We start from the raw sequence: 16831 nt of genomic DNA, 5'->3' as shown, positions 1-16831 counted from the left end.
GTCCCAGGTTTTTCTTTAGGGTAAATCCTGATTTATCATGCCATCACAATGCTCCATTCTCTGTCCTCTCCAGGGGCTTTGGACTTCATTGTCGTCCACTTGCAACCTTCCTTTGCTTTTCCAATGTGCCTTTCATTTTTTTCTTCCTGTGGAAAATCAGTTAACTGGAAAACAAAGAATATTTGCGACATGGCAATTACTTGCGTGTGGAATACTCCACTTGAAAATCCCTGTGGTCGGCCATCCAGGGTGAATAGAAGTAAGCCTCACTGAATATAGTGAGATTTGCTACTATGGAAGCATTTAGAGCACTGAGAGCTGCAAAGGTTAAACCCTTGTGCCAGCTGAACTGCTGACCTGAACTACGAAACCCATGAGCCGATTTGCTTTCTTCTGTGTGAAAGCAGAATGTGGCCATAATGAGACCACAAAAATATCCACAAAAATATCAAGTGATAGATTGAACCATTTGGAAGTAAGGTACTTTTCAATTCCCAGAAAGATGCCAACTTGGACTTCATTTTTCCGATAAAAGGGACTTGAGATAGGAATACTCCACTTTATGCCCACTACTACTCTCTTCGTAGCCCAAAACCAGTGATGATGAACTACATAGTGGACGAAGATCAAGTTTCACACACCTCCACTCTTCCAAGGCCAATCTCACCCTATCCTGTTCCTAAAGGAGATCTGTATTTAGCTCTAGACATTGTTCAATGCCATTTTTGGACATCATTTTGGCAATTTTTGGCACAACATATATGTAGGGATTTGGGTGATGTATGAGGCTGGTTTGCCACAGTTGGGCAAGGTTTTGGCCCATGGTCTTGACCTCTTACCTCTTGGACCTGAGAGCAACCACATCCAGCGAGAATTTAAAATTATGTCCAATTGTATTGTCGAAGGCTTTCATGGCCGGAATCACTGGGTTGTTGGTTGGTCTTGGACCTGAGAGCAACCACATCCAGCGAGAATTTAAAGTTGTGCCCAATTGTATTGTCGAAGGCTTTCATGGCTGGAATCACTGGGTTGTTGTAGGTTTTTTGGGCTGTATGGCCATGTTCTAGAAACATTCTCTCCTGACGTTTTGCCTGCATTTATGGCAGGCATCCTCAGAGGTTGTGAGGTCCTCACAACCTCTGAGGACCTCACAACCTCTGAGGATGCCTGCCATAGATTTAGGCAAAACGTCAGCAGAGAATGCTTCTAGAACATGGCCATACAGCCCAAAAAAACCTACAACAACCTTATGCCCCATTGGTTTTTTTCTTTTTAGATAGAAAACTTACCCAGAACTAGTTCTGGAATTTAAACAGACACACACGCACATTGCTCTGGAAGGTGGGTTGAGTCAGGGAGGGGTGCGGCACCTTGAAATAATACACTCTGCCCACACGCTGAAATGGTTCAGGCCAAATCCGATATACAGGTGGGATTAGCCATGCAATGGGTTTCATCCCACCACATCGCTCTTGTTGTGCTGCTACGCAGACACCAGAGGAACCTAATCTTCCCTTTTCTCCCCCCCCCCCTTTTATTTTGCCCTGCAACTTGAGACGCCCCATTAAAATGAGATTATTTCGATTTTGAAACAAGCAAAGAGGCCGCTTGGCATACAGTGACAATTGACAGAAACCAGCCAAACATTCAGAGGCTTAAGGAATGGGAGGGTAAGTTGTGAAGCCATTGTGTTGCTCTCCACCCACGAGGTCATATTCATGTCATCCCTATCCATCAGTGTTGGATGGAGGAAAACGTGTTGTCTTCATGTTGACATGAAGTGCGCAGTGATCCTGTGAACAAGATAAGAGAAATCTTGGCCAATGGAAAGAATGGGTTTTCAGCCAAGATCCTGCACCAAAGAACTGTAGTGTAACGTTAGACCATAATCGCCACTTTTTTGTATAACTGCAAGTTGTACGACCAAAAGCATATTATGCATTGATGTGCAGCACACCGGGTGCATCTGTACTGTAAAATTAATGCAGTATGACACAGCGTGAATGGCAATGGCTCAATGGTATGGCATCCTGGGAGTTGTAGTTTCCCAAGGTCCTTACTCTTTTCTGCTAAAGAGCGATGGTGCCTTTCCAAATTATAACTCCCAGGGTTCCATAACATTGAACCATGGCGGTGAAAGAGGTGTCATGTCACATGTAGATGCTCCCGTCGCCATGTGCAACTATGTAATCAATGCCTAATGAACAATGACATGCAATGATGTGCACATTTGCATAACTCTACTTTCATGAGTATTAAGTGAATAAGGATGTAACACATTGACCAAACCCCTCTCATCCAGCAGGTAAAAGGCACTTAGGCTGTATCCACACCACAGAATTGTAACAGTTTGACACTACATTAACAGCCGTGGCTCCATGCTATGGAATTATGGGATTTGTAGTTGGGTGAGATATTAACCCTTCTCTGTCCAAGAGATCTGAAGTCACAAATCCCTAGATTCCATAGGATAGAGCCATGGCAGTAAAAGTGGTGTCAAATTACTATAATTCTTCAGTGTAGAAGTGGTTCTCAATCTTCCTAATACTGTGACCCCTTAATATAGTTGCTCATGTTGTGGTGACCCCCAACCATAACATTATTTTAGTTGCTACTTCATAACTGTCATTTTGCTACTGTTATGAATTGTAACGTAAATATCTGATATGCAGGATGTATTTTCATTCACTGGACCAAATTTGGTACAAATACCCGATATGCCCACATTTGAGTACTGGTGGGGTTGGGGAGGGGTTGATTTTGTCATTCAGGAGTTGTAGTTGCTGGGATTTATAGTTAACCTACAATCAAACAGCATTCTGAACTCCACCAATGATGGAATTGAACCCACGCCCATGACCAACAGAAAATACTGGAAGGGTTTGATGGGCATTGACCTTCAATTTTGGAGTTGTAGTTCACTACATCCAGAGAGCACTGTGAACACAAGCAAGGATGGATCTGGACTTAACTTGGCATGAATACTCAATATGCCCAAATGTGAACACTGGTGGAGTTTGGGGAAAATAGACCTTGACATTTGAGAGTTTTAGTTGCTGGGATTTATAATTAACCTACAATCAAAGAGCATTCTGAACCACACCAATGACATAATTGAGCCAAATTTCCCACACAGAACCCCCATGACCAACAGAAACTACTGTGTTTTCTAATGGTCTTTGGCAACCCCTCTGACACCTCCTCACAACCCCCTCAGGGGTCATGACCCCCACGTTGAGAAACGTTGGTGTAGAAAGTCTTGTAGGAGCTTTAAGACACCATTATGATGCCAGCCTTAAAATCTTGTTTATTTTTTTTTGTGAGACCTTGTATATCAAAGCATACTCCTACAGAATATTGTCATACTCTGAACCCTGCGCCAATACTTTACTCTTGAGAAAATTCTAAATGAGTTTACTTTGGGAATGTTTACTGTTGCAACAGCTGAATGCTTTTGTTTGTTGCCAGCCATTTCTCTGGTCTCAGTAGAAGACTTATTTATTTATTTATTTATTTATTTATTTATTTCGCTTACTTATACCCCGCCCTTCTCACCCCGAGGGGGACTCAGGGCGGCTTACAGGGAAGGCACAATTAGATGCCTAAATCACACAATGAACAATACAAATACAACAATTCAACAGTCAAATTAAAACATCAATACATAATAACATAATAAAGTAATAAAACAATCTCATGTCAGAGTCCATATAACAGAGTCCGTATATCCATTCCATTCCATTTGTTCTCGTCTATTGTCAGGTCCTTAAGTTAGTTGTCAGAATGAACCAAAAGCTTGGTCCCACAACCAGGTCTTCAGTTTTTTCCTAAACGCTAGGAGGGAAGTTGCCGATCTAATCTCCCCGGGGAGTGAGTTCCACAGGTGGGGGGCCACCACCGAGAAGGCCCTGCTCCTCGTCCCCGCCAGCCTCACTTGTGACAGTGGCGGGGTCGAGAGCAGGGCCTCCCCAGAAGATCTTAAGCTACGAGGTGGGATGTAGAGGGAGATCCGTTCGGACAAATACACTGGGCCGGAACCGTATAGGGTTTTGTAGGTCAAAACCAGCACTTTGAATTGTGCTTGGAATTGGATCAGCAGCCAGTGGAGCTGACGCAACAGGGGGGTGGTATGCTCCCTGTACGCTGCTCCGGTGAGCAATCTGGCTGCTTCTCGCTGGACTAGTTGGAGTTTCCGAGCAGTCTTCAAAGGCAACCCCACGTAGAGTGCGTTGCAGTAATCCAACCGGGGTGTGACGAGAGCGTGGACCACCGTGGCCAGATCAGACTTCCCAAGGTACGGGCGCAGCTGGCGCACAAGTTTTAATTGTGCGCCAGCTGGATTAAGGTGACTTATTCCTTTTGTGATTATATGTTTTTGTGCTCTTCTCTTCCCAGAATGAAAATCCAGGTCCGGGATGCTATAATATCTCCCAAGTATTGCCAGTTCAAAACAATGTCTCCCAGTCCGTAAAAGGAACTTGCTTTTTCCCTTCGTTGGTAAGTGAAAGGGTTCGTGTATATGGATTAAGGTGGCATTTTGGCAACATGAGATGCTATTGCAGTTTGTGCTCATAGCGGCTGGACTGCTACATACTCAAATGTGAAAAAAATGCAGAGATTTTGGTGTTATACAATTGGATGATGACTATTGTGGAGCTAATAGAAATGGATGAATGAACAGCTTTGTAAAGGATGTGTCATTTTGATACATTTTTGGAAGCATGGGGACCTTTTCAACCATTTTTACATGAGACAGAAGCACAGATAACATTGGCAAGTTTAAAGAAATACTTGTGGGGATATTTGTTTTTTGTTTTATAATGCAAGCAGTGGATTAGCTGGAAGAAAAAGTAAAGCTATATGGAATTCAGGGAGCCCCCAGTGGCGGAGTGGGTTAAACCACTGAGCTGCTAAGCTTGTTGATTGAAAGGTCGCAGGTTTGAATTTGGGGAGCGGTGTAAGCATCTGCTGTCAGCCCCAGCTTCTGCCAACCTAGCAGTTCGAAAACACGCAAATGTGAGCAGATCAATAGGTACCGCTCCGGCGGGAAGGTAACGGCGGTTCATGCCGGCCACATGACTTTGGAGGTGTCTACGGACAACGCTAGCTCTTCGGCTTAGAAATGGAGATGAGCACCACATCCCAGAGTGGACTTAATGTCAGGAGACAACCTTTACCTTTTACCTATATGGAAATCAATCCTGGCAAAACAGGAAATTACATATGTTTGTGCTTCAGGTTTACAGACTGTAGAGACGTATAGCTATGTGCAAACTGCATTGCCAGAAAAGTTTTGTGTCTATGGGTGCATCTATACAGAATGAATGCAGTTTGACGTTAGTTTCATTGCCATAGCTCCATGCTATGGAATCCTGGGATGTGTAGTTTGATGAGACCACAGCACTCTTTGGCAAAGAAGGCTACAGGCCTTGTAAAACTTCAACAGCTATGATTCCATACCATTGAGCCAAAGCAGTTAAGTAGTATCATAATGCATTATTAACTCTACAGTGTAGATGGACTCTGAGTCTACATTGCATGTGTTAAAGCTCAGTCTAATATATTATGGTGTTTTCACCATCATGGTATGAGGAAAGAAGGCAGATTTTCTTAGGACAGTTGTGAAATTCTCCCAATTCATTATGGCAGTGGTTCTCAACCTTCCTAATGCCGCGACCCCTTGATACAGTTCCTCATGTTGTGGCGACCCCCAGACATAAAATTATTTTTGCTGTTACTTCATAACTGTAATTTTGCTACCGTTATTAATTGTAATGTAAATATCAGATATCCAGGATGTATTTTCATTCACTAGACCAAATTCGGCACAAATACCCAATACGCCCAAACTGGAATACTGGTGGGGTTTTGGGGAGGGGTTGATTTCATCATTTGGGAGTTGTAGTTGCTGGGATTTATAATCAAATAACATTCTGAACTCCACCAATGATGGAACTGAACCGTACTTGGCACGCAGAACTTCCATGACCAACAGAAATTACTGAAAGGGTTTGGTGGGCATTGTCCTTAAGTTTGGGAGTTGTAGTTCACCTACATCTAGAGAGCACTGTGGACTAAAACAATGACGGATCTGGAACAAACTTAGCATGAATACTCAATATGCCCAAATGTGAACACTGGTGGAGTTTGGGGAAAATAGACTTTGACATGTTGGTAGTTGTAGTAGCTGGGATTTATAGTTCACCTACAATCAAAGAGCATTCTGAACCACACCAATGATAGAATTGAGCCAAACTTCCCACACAGAACCCCCATGCTCAACAGAAAATACTGTATTTTCTGATGGTCTTCGGCGACCCCTCTGACACCCCCTTGTGACCTCCATAGGGGTCCCGACCCCCAGGTTGAGAAACACTGCATTATGGAGTCCACCTTGGAGCCCTTCTGGTCCATCATAAATTGTTCTAGAAGAAGTGGGATTATCAAACCAATATAGTAGCTAGCTGATATCACCCCATGTGCCACATTCATAGCAAAGTCACTAAAAGGAGGAGGCGGACCAGTGGGTAGCTTTTGCTACCTCAAATAAATGCATACAAGTCAGTCCTAACTGGGTGGCAAATTCTTTATGAAGATGATAATCAGGTAATGAATGCGATTGGGTCAAGCAAAGCCTGTTTTTCCTTGGGGAGCTGGAAGCAGCTGAAGAACCAATCCAGAAAGTAGTTGTTACCAAGCAGTCAGTTTAGATCGCCCCCTTCCTTTCTCGCAGCCTTATGTAATAGGAAGGAAAGCACAGGAGAATATGGTGTTGGAGGAGATGATGACAGCAACTGGTGGCTTCCTTTTAGTTGGGTTAGTAAATCTGCTCTTTTATTCCAACTCTTAAAGGAGCTATCCAAGGTGCTGACAGCTATCTGTTCCAAATAGGTTTCAGCCCCTTTGATACTTCCCTCAACATTTGGAGTTAAACTTTGGAGAAGATGCATCGCCTTGAGAGACACCAGACTCAGTTTAACATGGCAGAAAATAATTTGAATGCCAGCCTCCTAGGTTATCAATCCGTGGGATGTCTAGTTCAGGTTAAACAGACTTCTTTTAACAGATAAATAAGTTGCCATTACAAAAAACCCTGATGGATCTAGAATTGGTTCCAGTTCAGATGAGCTTTCCAAATATGTGAAACATTAGAGGTGCTTTTCAAACTTGTGTACTGAAACAAAATGCATCACGCTGGAAAACTATATTCCCAAGAATGTTGGCAACTTTGTGGTGTCCACCATAATTTCCAAGACATCCGTCATCATTTCCAAGATGGAAAGTAGCTCCTTAAGTGTCCCGTCTACCCCGATATTTAGCATATTTTGTGATTGCTCTCTAGCCAGTTCTTCTCAGAACGGTTCATGTGGTGCCAAAATAATTTTGAGGCTGGTAACAAGCCTAGCAATGTCTAGAAAGTATTTGAGATTTGGATTATTCAAGTATGGTTTTCACATTTTCAGGTTGCCTCTACAATCCAGGACAGCATTTCTCAACCTCTGACCCTCCAATGATTTGGAATTCAGGCATCCCAAGCATCATGACCAATGGTCAGGAATTCTGGGAGTTGAGAATAATTGGTCTAGAGAACCCTTTTTGGGTGTAGCAGATCAGAAAAGGGCTCCTTTGCTTTGGAGAGCCCAGGTTTTGGGATGTATGCCAACCAATGTTGTCTTCCTTGCAGGATACTCGCATTGCCCGCCAGAGGATCCCCAGCTACCCTGCTGCCAATGCCTATGACCTCCCTCCTACATTGCAGTCCAAGCAAGACTTCAGCCTGGGATATTCCAGCATGTTTCAACAACCAATTGCTAGGAAAATATCCAAAAGACCCACCCCTGCGCCCAACCAATACAATGTAAGGCAGTTTGGAGAAGGGGAGAGAGCGCCACAGAGGGAGTGGCAAATTCAAAAAGCGAACAGGGAGGAAGATGGTGGAGGGAGGAATTATCTTTTTAACTTAATTTGTATTAGATTTCCAAAGACTCTAATCCAATTAATTGAAAAAAAGAAAAAAAGAAAAAAGAAAAGTACCAAAATAAAACAAAATCCATACTAAAATAATCCCCTAATACTTCTTCTCCATCATTTCTCCCCTCTCCTGTATCCACTCCCCTTTAAAAAAAATTAAAATTCCTTTAAAAATATGATTACTGGCCCAAAGTGGGCTACTCTAAATCAGCAATGCCAGAATTCCCACTGCACTGCGGAAAGAGTTATTAAAGGGTATTCATAGTCAACTATCTGCATTTGCAGGTTTTGCTTTTGCAGATTTGATTATTCACAGATTTGATTCAATATATGAGGATACCAATTCACTTTGTCCCCTGAGGAACATATACAACGACCAAGTACAACAGTAAGAACAGACCACAGAACAACAGGCTGGTTCAAGATTGGGAAAGGACTACGGCAGGGCTGTATACCTTCACCCAACCTATTCAACTCGTATGCAGAACACATCATGCGATGTGCGGGGCTTGACTAATCCAAGACTGGAGTTAAAATTACTGGAAGAAGCATTAACAAACTTAGATATGCAGATGATACCACTTTGATGGCTGAAACTTGGAGGAGCTGAGGAACTGTCTAGCCAAGGTGAAAGAAGAAAGTGCAAAAACTGTGTTGCAGTTAAACATCACAAAAATCATGATGATGGTGACCAGACAAATTGACAACTGGCAAATAGAGGGAGAAAAGGTGGAGGCAGTGACAGACTTTGTTTTTCTAGAAATGAAGATGACTGCAGATGCGGACTTCAACCAGGAAATCAGAAGATGTTTACTTCTTGGGAGGAGAGCAATGACCAATCTCGATAAAATAGTGAAGAGTAGAGACATCACATTGGCAACGAAGATCCACATAGTTAAAGCAGTGGCATTTGTGGTAGCAACCTATGGATGTGAGAGCTGGACCATAGAGAAAGCTGAGCGAAAGAAGCTAGACGCTTTGGAAGTGTGGTATTGGAGGAAAATTCAGAGTGCCTTGGACCGCAAGAAGATCCAACCAGTCCATCCACCAGGAAAGAAAGCCTGACTGCTCACTGGAAGGAAGGATATTAGAGGCAAAGATGAAGCACTTTGGCCACATAATGAGAAGACAAGAGAAGGTCAAAGAAGGTCATAATGCTGGGGAAAAGGGAAGGAAAAGGAAAAGGGGCCGACCAAGGCCAATGTGGATGGATATTATCCTTGAATTAACTGGCTTGACCTTGAAGAAGGTGATGTGGCGACAGTCGAGAAGGAGCTCTGGTATGGGCTGGTCCATGAGGTCACAAAGAGTTGGAAGCAAATGAATGAATAAACAACATTCTTTCTATGAATCTCTGCATCCTCTAGTACTACTTGATATCCAATTTCTTCTTGGACATTTTTATATGAAAAAAAATACATTTTGTGAACAACCCATTGAAATCTGTAAATGAACATATGTATTGATTTATCATTTAGCAATTGACTGAATGGCCCTACTTTAGATGGGACTAACCAAAATAATGCCAAGAATCATTTCCTGTGCAGAAAAAAGTTTTTCAGCATGAAGAAATTGTTTGTTTGTTTTTTTGGTCTATAAAGCAACTTCTGCCTAACTCCTTGGGACATCCAGAAATGGGGAGAATACTGATGGAAATATTTGTTTTCTCCCAATGCAAGAAGAAATCTTATCTGTCCTTTCATGGAAGAATGAAATAGAGCCACTTTGGAAAGCCAATGTGATCAGAGCTGCCATGGTTAGTGGTTTGATTGCTGGAATTACAACTCTGGAGACCATGATTTGAATCCTTGCTTGGCCTTGGAGACTGATTGGTTGATCTTGAGCAAGTTACACTCTCTCAGCCCCTGAAAATCCTATGATATTGTCCCCTAAAGCTCAGCATAAGTTGGAAACAACCTGAAGGCACACATCATCCATTGGAAAGGATGTATCTGTTGGCCTCAGAAGATGAGATGGCATTATCATCCAGAGAATAATATAAAGTTGGGACATCCAAACTTTCTTACAGTTCTGATTCAGAGGAATCGTCAAATGTCTGGTGGCATTTCACGCTGCTAAATTATAGTACTTTCAGTCCATCTTAATGCGTGTGGCTTCATCTACTGTAATCCTAGGATTTGTAGTTTTGTGACAGTATTTAGATTGCCCTGCCAGAGTGCTCTAGCTCTTTGCTGCACTACAAATCCCAACATGCCATAGAAATTAATCATGAGTCACTATGGTATCAAAGTACTTCAGTGGCTTCATCTACTGTAATCCTAGGATTTGTAGTTTTGTGACAGTATTTAGATTGCCCTGCCAGAGTGCTCTAGCTCTTTGCTGCACTACAAATCCCAACATGCCATAGAAATTAATCATGAGTCACTATGGTATCAAAGTACTTCAGTGGCTTCATCTACTGTAATCCTAGGATTTGTAGTTTTGTGACAGTATTTAGATTGCCCTGCCAGAGTGCTCTAGCTCTTTGCTGCACTACAAATCCCAACATGCCATAGAAATTAATCATGAGAGTCACTATGGTATCAAAGTACTTCAGTTATGCAGTGTGAAACAGGCCCGAGATTTGCCCAAACCAGAAATGTGAATATTGTTTTCTGAAATGAGAATATCATTTGCTATGGTTTTAAATAGAGTTGTCCCCCCGCCCCAGCCTCCAAAATCTGTACAAAAAGGAACAAAAAGTCCAGACTTGTGTCCTTGTCTCTTTTTAGGACAGTGTTGACATTGCCTTTGTCCCAAAGTCATGCTGTGCTGTGCAGGGCATTATTACTGCCTGTCATCCACACCCTGACAAAAATACTAGCTTCTGTTGAAGAATATAAATAGGCTTTCTCCTGGGAAGAAGCTTCTCCAGTTAATCACAAACGTGTGATTTACGCTTTGAGATGATGCATAAAAGTTGGGGAAGCCAAGCAGGAAATGATCCATTTGGAAGAGCAGACAGAAGCAGTAACTGGGGGTCATAGACAGATGCAAGCAGAATTTGGAAAGGAATTAAGGTCTTAGGTTTGCGGTTTATAATCAGGCTCAATGGTAATAATAATGATGGTGATGATGGTAATAATAATAATAGCCATTTGTTGCATTTGTATCCTGCCTTTCACCCAGAATGAGCACCATATAATATTGATTATTTATTAAATTGTTGCTTTTATTTATTGTATGTTTACTGTATGTCTTCTTTCCCCCAGTGGGACCCTATTATTATTATTATTATTAGTAGTAGTAGTAGTAGTAGTAGTAGTATTTTCGTGTCAGGAGCGACTTGAGAAACTGCAAGTCGCTTCTGAGGTAAGAGAATTGGCCCTCTGCAAGGACGTTGCCCAGGGGACGCCCGGATATTTTGATGTTTTACCATCTTTGTGGGAGGTTTCTTTCATGTCCCCGCATGAGGAGCTAGAGCTGACAGAGGGAGCTCATCCACGCTCTTGGATTCGAACCTCTGACCTGTGGGTTATCAGCCCTGCTGGCACATGGGTTTAACCAACTGTGCCACTAGGGGCTCCAATAATAATAATAATAATAATAATAATAATAATAATATGCCACAAATACCATCTGCCTGTGAAAAAGAACTGGTGGGATCACAAGCCAGAAAAAGTTACAGAAAATGAGCACGTCAAGCTACTCTGGGACTTCCGGATTCAGACAGGCAGAGTTTTGGAGCTCAATACTCTTGACCTCATGATCGTGTTAAAAAACAAAGTATGGATTGTCGATGTTGCAATCCCAGGTGACAGCAGGATTGAAGAGAAACAACTGGAAAAGATGACATGATATGAGGATTTAAAGATCGAACTGCAAAGACTCTGGCACAAACCAGTAAAGGTGGTCCCAGTGGTGATCGGCACACTGGGTGCAGTGCCTAAAGACCTTGGCCTGCACTTAAACACAATCGGCGCTGACAAAATTACCATCTACCAGCTGCAGAAGGCCACCTTACTAGGATCTGCACACATTATTCGCCGATACATCACACTGTCCTAGACACTTGGGAAGTGTCCGACGTGTGATCCAATACGACAGCCAGCAGAGTATCTGCTGTGGACTCATCTTGTGGTGTTTCAATAATAATAATAATAATAATAATAATAATAATAATAATAAATGTATTGCAGGTGTATACCACCTTTCTCCCAGAATTTGACCCATATAATATCTATTATTGTTGTCATTGCATTTGTATGTCTCCTTTCTCCCAGTTTGGTGAGACACCAGCACACTCTGGCAAAGAAGGCCGAAGACCTTGGAAAACGACAACTCTCAGGATTCCCTAGCGTTGCACCATAGCAGTTAAAGTGATGTCAAATGCATTGGTTCAACATTGTAGATGCGCCCTTGGAAAGTATCTCTGATACCTTTCCTACAATCTGTTTTAGGACGGTAGACAAATCCATCCCAAATTCTTCATCACGTTTTGCTCTTTCAGTGATGCCCCAGTGATGTCATTTATGAGCCAGGACCTGTGCATGATTCATTTTGACAGCTAATTGGTGCCTGGCTCCTTTATGGATTAGAAATCATCATTCTTTTTTTTCTTTTTCATGTTAAAAAAAGAATTTATTATGGAGTGAAACCAGCAGTTTCACCTCTCCCTTGGGGTAGGGCCAGATTGAGAACACGCCGAGGCCCTGAGCTATTTCCAGCTTGAAAGGCCTCGTGGCATTATCCCCAAAATGCCTATTATTTTTCCTCATCTTGAAACGGAGGCCTCTTCAGTCTTTAGAATCTCCTTGTCAGCTGAGACCCTAAATCAGGGGTCCTCAAAGTAAGGCCCAGGGGCTGGATATGGCCCTCCAAGATCATTTACCTTGCCCTCACTCAAGGTCAACATAAGTCTGAAATGACTTTCATGGCTGGAATCACTGGGTTGTTGTAGATTTTTTTCGGGCTATATGGCCATGTTCTAGAGGCATTCTCTCCTGATTTTCGCATGCATCTATGGCAAGCATCCTCAGAGGTAGTGAGGTCTGTTGGAACTAGTTCCAACAGACCTCACTACCTCTGAGGATGCTTGCCATAGATGCAGGCGAAACGTCAGGAGAGAATGCCTCTAGAACATGGCCATATAGCCCGAAAAAAAATCTACAACAACCCAGTGATTCCAGCCATGAAAGCTTTCGACAAGTTTATATTTGTTAAAATTGTTCTTCATTTTAATTACTGTATTGTTTTTATTTATTTTTTTGCACTACAAATAAGATATGTGCAGTTTGCATAGGAATTCATTCATGCTTTTTTCCAGTTATAATCCGGCCCTCCAACAGTTTGATGGACTATGACCTGGCCCTCTGTTTAAGACGTTTGAGGACCCCTGCCCTAAACCGTACTTAGGTTGTACGTGAATCCAGTATTTCTTAGTGAATGTGTGCAAGCCACTTTCTGGAGCAGAAGGCATCTTGAAAACATCCCCTGCTTGCTCTAAATAAGACACGGAAGTGTGTGGATTGGAGCCTTGGGCTGTGTACGTCCTATTTGTGAAATTGTTCATTTCTGACTTACGTTGACTCTGAGACCCCATTTACACAGTAGACTTAATGCAGTTTGACACTGTCTGCTTTGGAATGCTGGGAGTTGTAGTTTGGCAAAGAGAAGGCAAAAGAGAGAAGACACCCTTTGGCAGAGAAGGCAAATTTATTTATTTATTTCGGGTTCTTATACCCCGCCCTTCTCACCCCGAAGGGGACTCAGGGCAGCTTACAAAAGCAAGGCACAATTTGATGCCTGCAACACAGAACAGTCAAAACACAAGATTATATCAGACTCACAGTTAACCACAATTCATGCATTATACCAATAAAATCAATAAAAACCAATACAAACCCAATTCCTCCTCCTACACGGTCAGCGTTCGCTAACTCATAGTTCTCATTTTCAATTCCACTTCATCAATCCTGCTGGTCTTACTCGTCTGATTGTCTTATTTAATTGCCAGATTGCCCAAAGGCCTGGTCCCATAACCACATCTTCACCCTCCTCCTGAAGGAGAGGAGGGATGATGATGCCCTGATTTCCCCCGGGAGTGAGTTCCACAGGTGAGGGGCCACCACTGAGAAAGCCCTGCTCCTCGTCCCCACCAGCCTCATTTGTGACAGTGGTGGGGCCGAGAGCAGGGCCTCCCCAGCTGATCTCAAACTCCGGGGTGGGACGTAGAGGGAGATACGTTCGGACAGATACGCTGGACCAGAACTGTACAGGGTTTTGTAGGTCAAAACCAGCACCTTGAATTGTACTCGGAACTGAACCGGCAGCCAGTGGAGCTGGCACAACAGGGGGATGGTGTGCTCCCTGTATGTCGCTCCGGTGAGCAGTTTGGCTGCTGCTCGCTGGACAAGTTGAAGTTTCCGAACAGTCTTCAAGGGCAAAAGACCTTATATAATTCCCACTATTCCATAGCATTGAAACTGCATTAATTCTACAGTGCATTCTACTCCTACCTTATTTCTTCAAAAAAATAACAGCTAACCAGAAAATAAGCCCTAGCACGAAGGTTCTTCAGGATGCTCATAATATAAGACCTACCTCAAAAATAAGCCCCAGTTGAGATCATCACCCAGACAGATGCATTTACGAGTAGTACCGTATATACTCGAGTATAAGCCGACCCGAATATAAGCTGAGGCACCTAATTTTACCACAAAAAGCTGGGAAAATTGATTGACTCGAGTATAAGCCGAAGGTGGGAAATGCAGCAGCTATTGGTAAATTTCAAAATAAAAATAGATACAAATAAAATTACATTAATTGAGGCATCAAGAGGTTAAATATTTTTGAATATTTAAGAGAAGACTGCCCAACTCTGTTTAAATCATTCTGACCTTCTTCAATGTAAATGTGCTTGTGTATCCTTCCAATAAAAATAAATAGATTAAAATAATAAAAGAAATAATAATAATAATAGAGTAATATAATGTAAATGTAATATTAACAATAATAATAAATAGAGTAAAATAATAAATGCAATAACAACAACAATAAAGTAAAATAATAAATGTAATAATAATAATGCATTTATTATGTATTGATAACAGAGTAAAATAATACATAACCTTGACTCGAGTATAAGCTGAGGGGGACTTTTTCAGTCTAAAAAAAAGGACTGGAAAACTAGGCTTATACTTGAGTATATACAGTAAGTCCATTGCAACACATGATGGATGTACTGAGTGATAAAATAATTATTTTAATACATGGTTAAATATAAATAAATAATATTATTGACATTACTTCTTAAAGTAAATTATAATATAAATTATAATTCAGTATTTGTAAATGCCCAAGTGGGCACCTGGGGGCGAGAGGCAAATAGTTCTCAGTGTAAACAGATGAACTTGAGAGTTATTGCCAAAGGCCCAACTGAAGTACAGACACAATGCATGAATAATGTGCCGCTGGATAACGGACGGACATGGTTGTGTCTAATAGGGATCTTCATCATTCAGTACATTATATGTTGTAATGGATGCACTTAATACACTCATTTGAAATAAAGAAATATTTTCTGAATGTTGGTGCCTGCAATTTTCCGACGCTTTTGTGTGGACCATCCTTCTTAACTGTCATCATTTTTGCTGCTTCTCCTGTCTTGTATGTCTTCAATTGAGCCTTGATTTAATGCTAGATTTAAAGGGACTAATACATGAATCAAGGTTGATTGTTGGAGATGACATCTCGTAAAAATAAGAGATTTTTGGAGCAATAATTATTATAAGACCCAGTCTTATTTTCGGGGACATATGGTACTTGAGACTCTCAGCAGTACCTAGGATCAAATATTCCTATTTGTTTGTTTGTTTCACTCTGCTGGAAGTGGGGCATCCAATGGCGCAATGGGTTAAACCCTTGTGCCGGCAGGACTGATGACCGACAGGTTGGAGGTTCGAATCCAGGGAGAGCGGAGATGAGCTCCCTCTGTCAAACATGGTAAAGAATAAAAAAACATCCGGGCATCCCCTGGGCAACGTCCTTGCAGATGGTCAATTCTCTCACTAAGTTTCCTAAGTTGCTCCTGACATGGAAAAAAAACTGCTAGAAAAGTCAGTTTGTCCCAAAGCTCTGCATTTTCGCACATAGGTCTCTTTGGACTTCTGCAAGCAGAAGAGCCACACAGGAGTCAAATCGGTGTTCTCCTCCAAAACTCAACGGTCGCTGTCACTCACTGGGAAAGAGCGAGTGCCTTCACCCTGTAAGTGGGTCCTATTTTTTTTTATCTCTGTCAAAAATTATTGTATTTTGCAACTCATACATGTGCTCTATTGCACAACAGAGGGAGGCTAGTTCACCCCTTCCCCTCCTAGAAACCGGGCTTCCCCACCAGATCAGAACATCATGACTTCCTTGCTCACAGCTGCCTAGACGTCATTTGGGACATACCTGTGACCTACAAGAGTAAAGGATGGAGAATACCCCCCCCCCCCCCAATAATTTCAATTTTGCAAATGTTTCCCTACCCATGGCCTGGAGGCAATTCTGAATTCTGCACAAGTTACTATCTGGCTATTTATAAACTTCACATCCTTCAGAGGAGAGATGACCTCTTCTCACTGAAACTTGGTAGTTTTTATTGTTCTGGAGTCAAATTGGTTGTATCGTTCCTTTCTTCCTGCTTATTGCAAATCAGCCTTTGCCAACCTTAGAATGATCTCGCATTGGTTATGAGTCCCATCATCCTCAGAGAATATTCTCTTGGTGATTAGGATGATGGGATTTATAACTCTGTCCAACAGGCTGAGGACAGGCATTTCAAAAGGTGCATCTACATTGTAGAATGAATGCACTTTCACACCACTTGAATTGCTGTGGCTCAAGGATATGGCATCTTGCCAAAGAGTACGGGGCC

At 42.1% G+C, this 16831-nt stretch overlaps 1 protein-coding gene across 1 annotated transcript in view; it reads left to right on the top strand.

The window, feature by feature from the left end:
* The window catches only part of STPG1 (sperm tail PG-rich repeat containing 1), a 59251-nt gene that overhangs the window by 19739 nt on the left and 22681 nt on the right, over positions 1–16831 (top strand). Inside the window, exons 4-6 of the mRNA XM_067460581.1 lie at positions 4396–4497; positions 7685–7858; positions 16066–16177. Coding sequence (XP_067316682.1) covers positions 4396–4497; positions 7685–7858; positions 16066–16177 — 388 coding nt within the window. The remainder of the gene's footprint in view (positions 1–4395; positions 4498–7684; positions 7859–16065; positions 16178–16831) is intronic.

Source organism: Anolis sagrei, chromosome X (assembly GCF_037176765.1).
Source record: "Anolis sagrei isolate rAnoSag1 chromosome X, rAnoSag1.mat, whole genome shotgun sequence".
Classification (NCBI taxonomy): Eukaryota; Metazoa; Chordata; class Lepidosauria; order Squamata; family Dactyloidae; genus Anolis; species Anolis sagrei.
The sequence above is the reverse complement of the archived record's forward strand: the minus strand, read 5'-3'. Positions and strand labels throughout refer to the sequence as shown.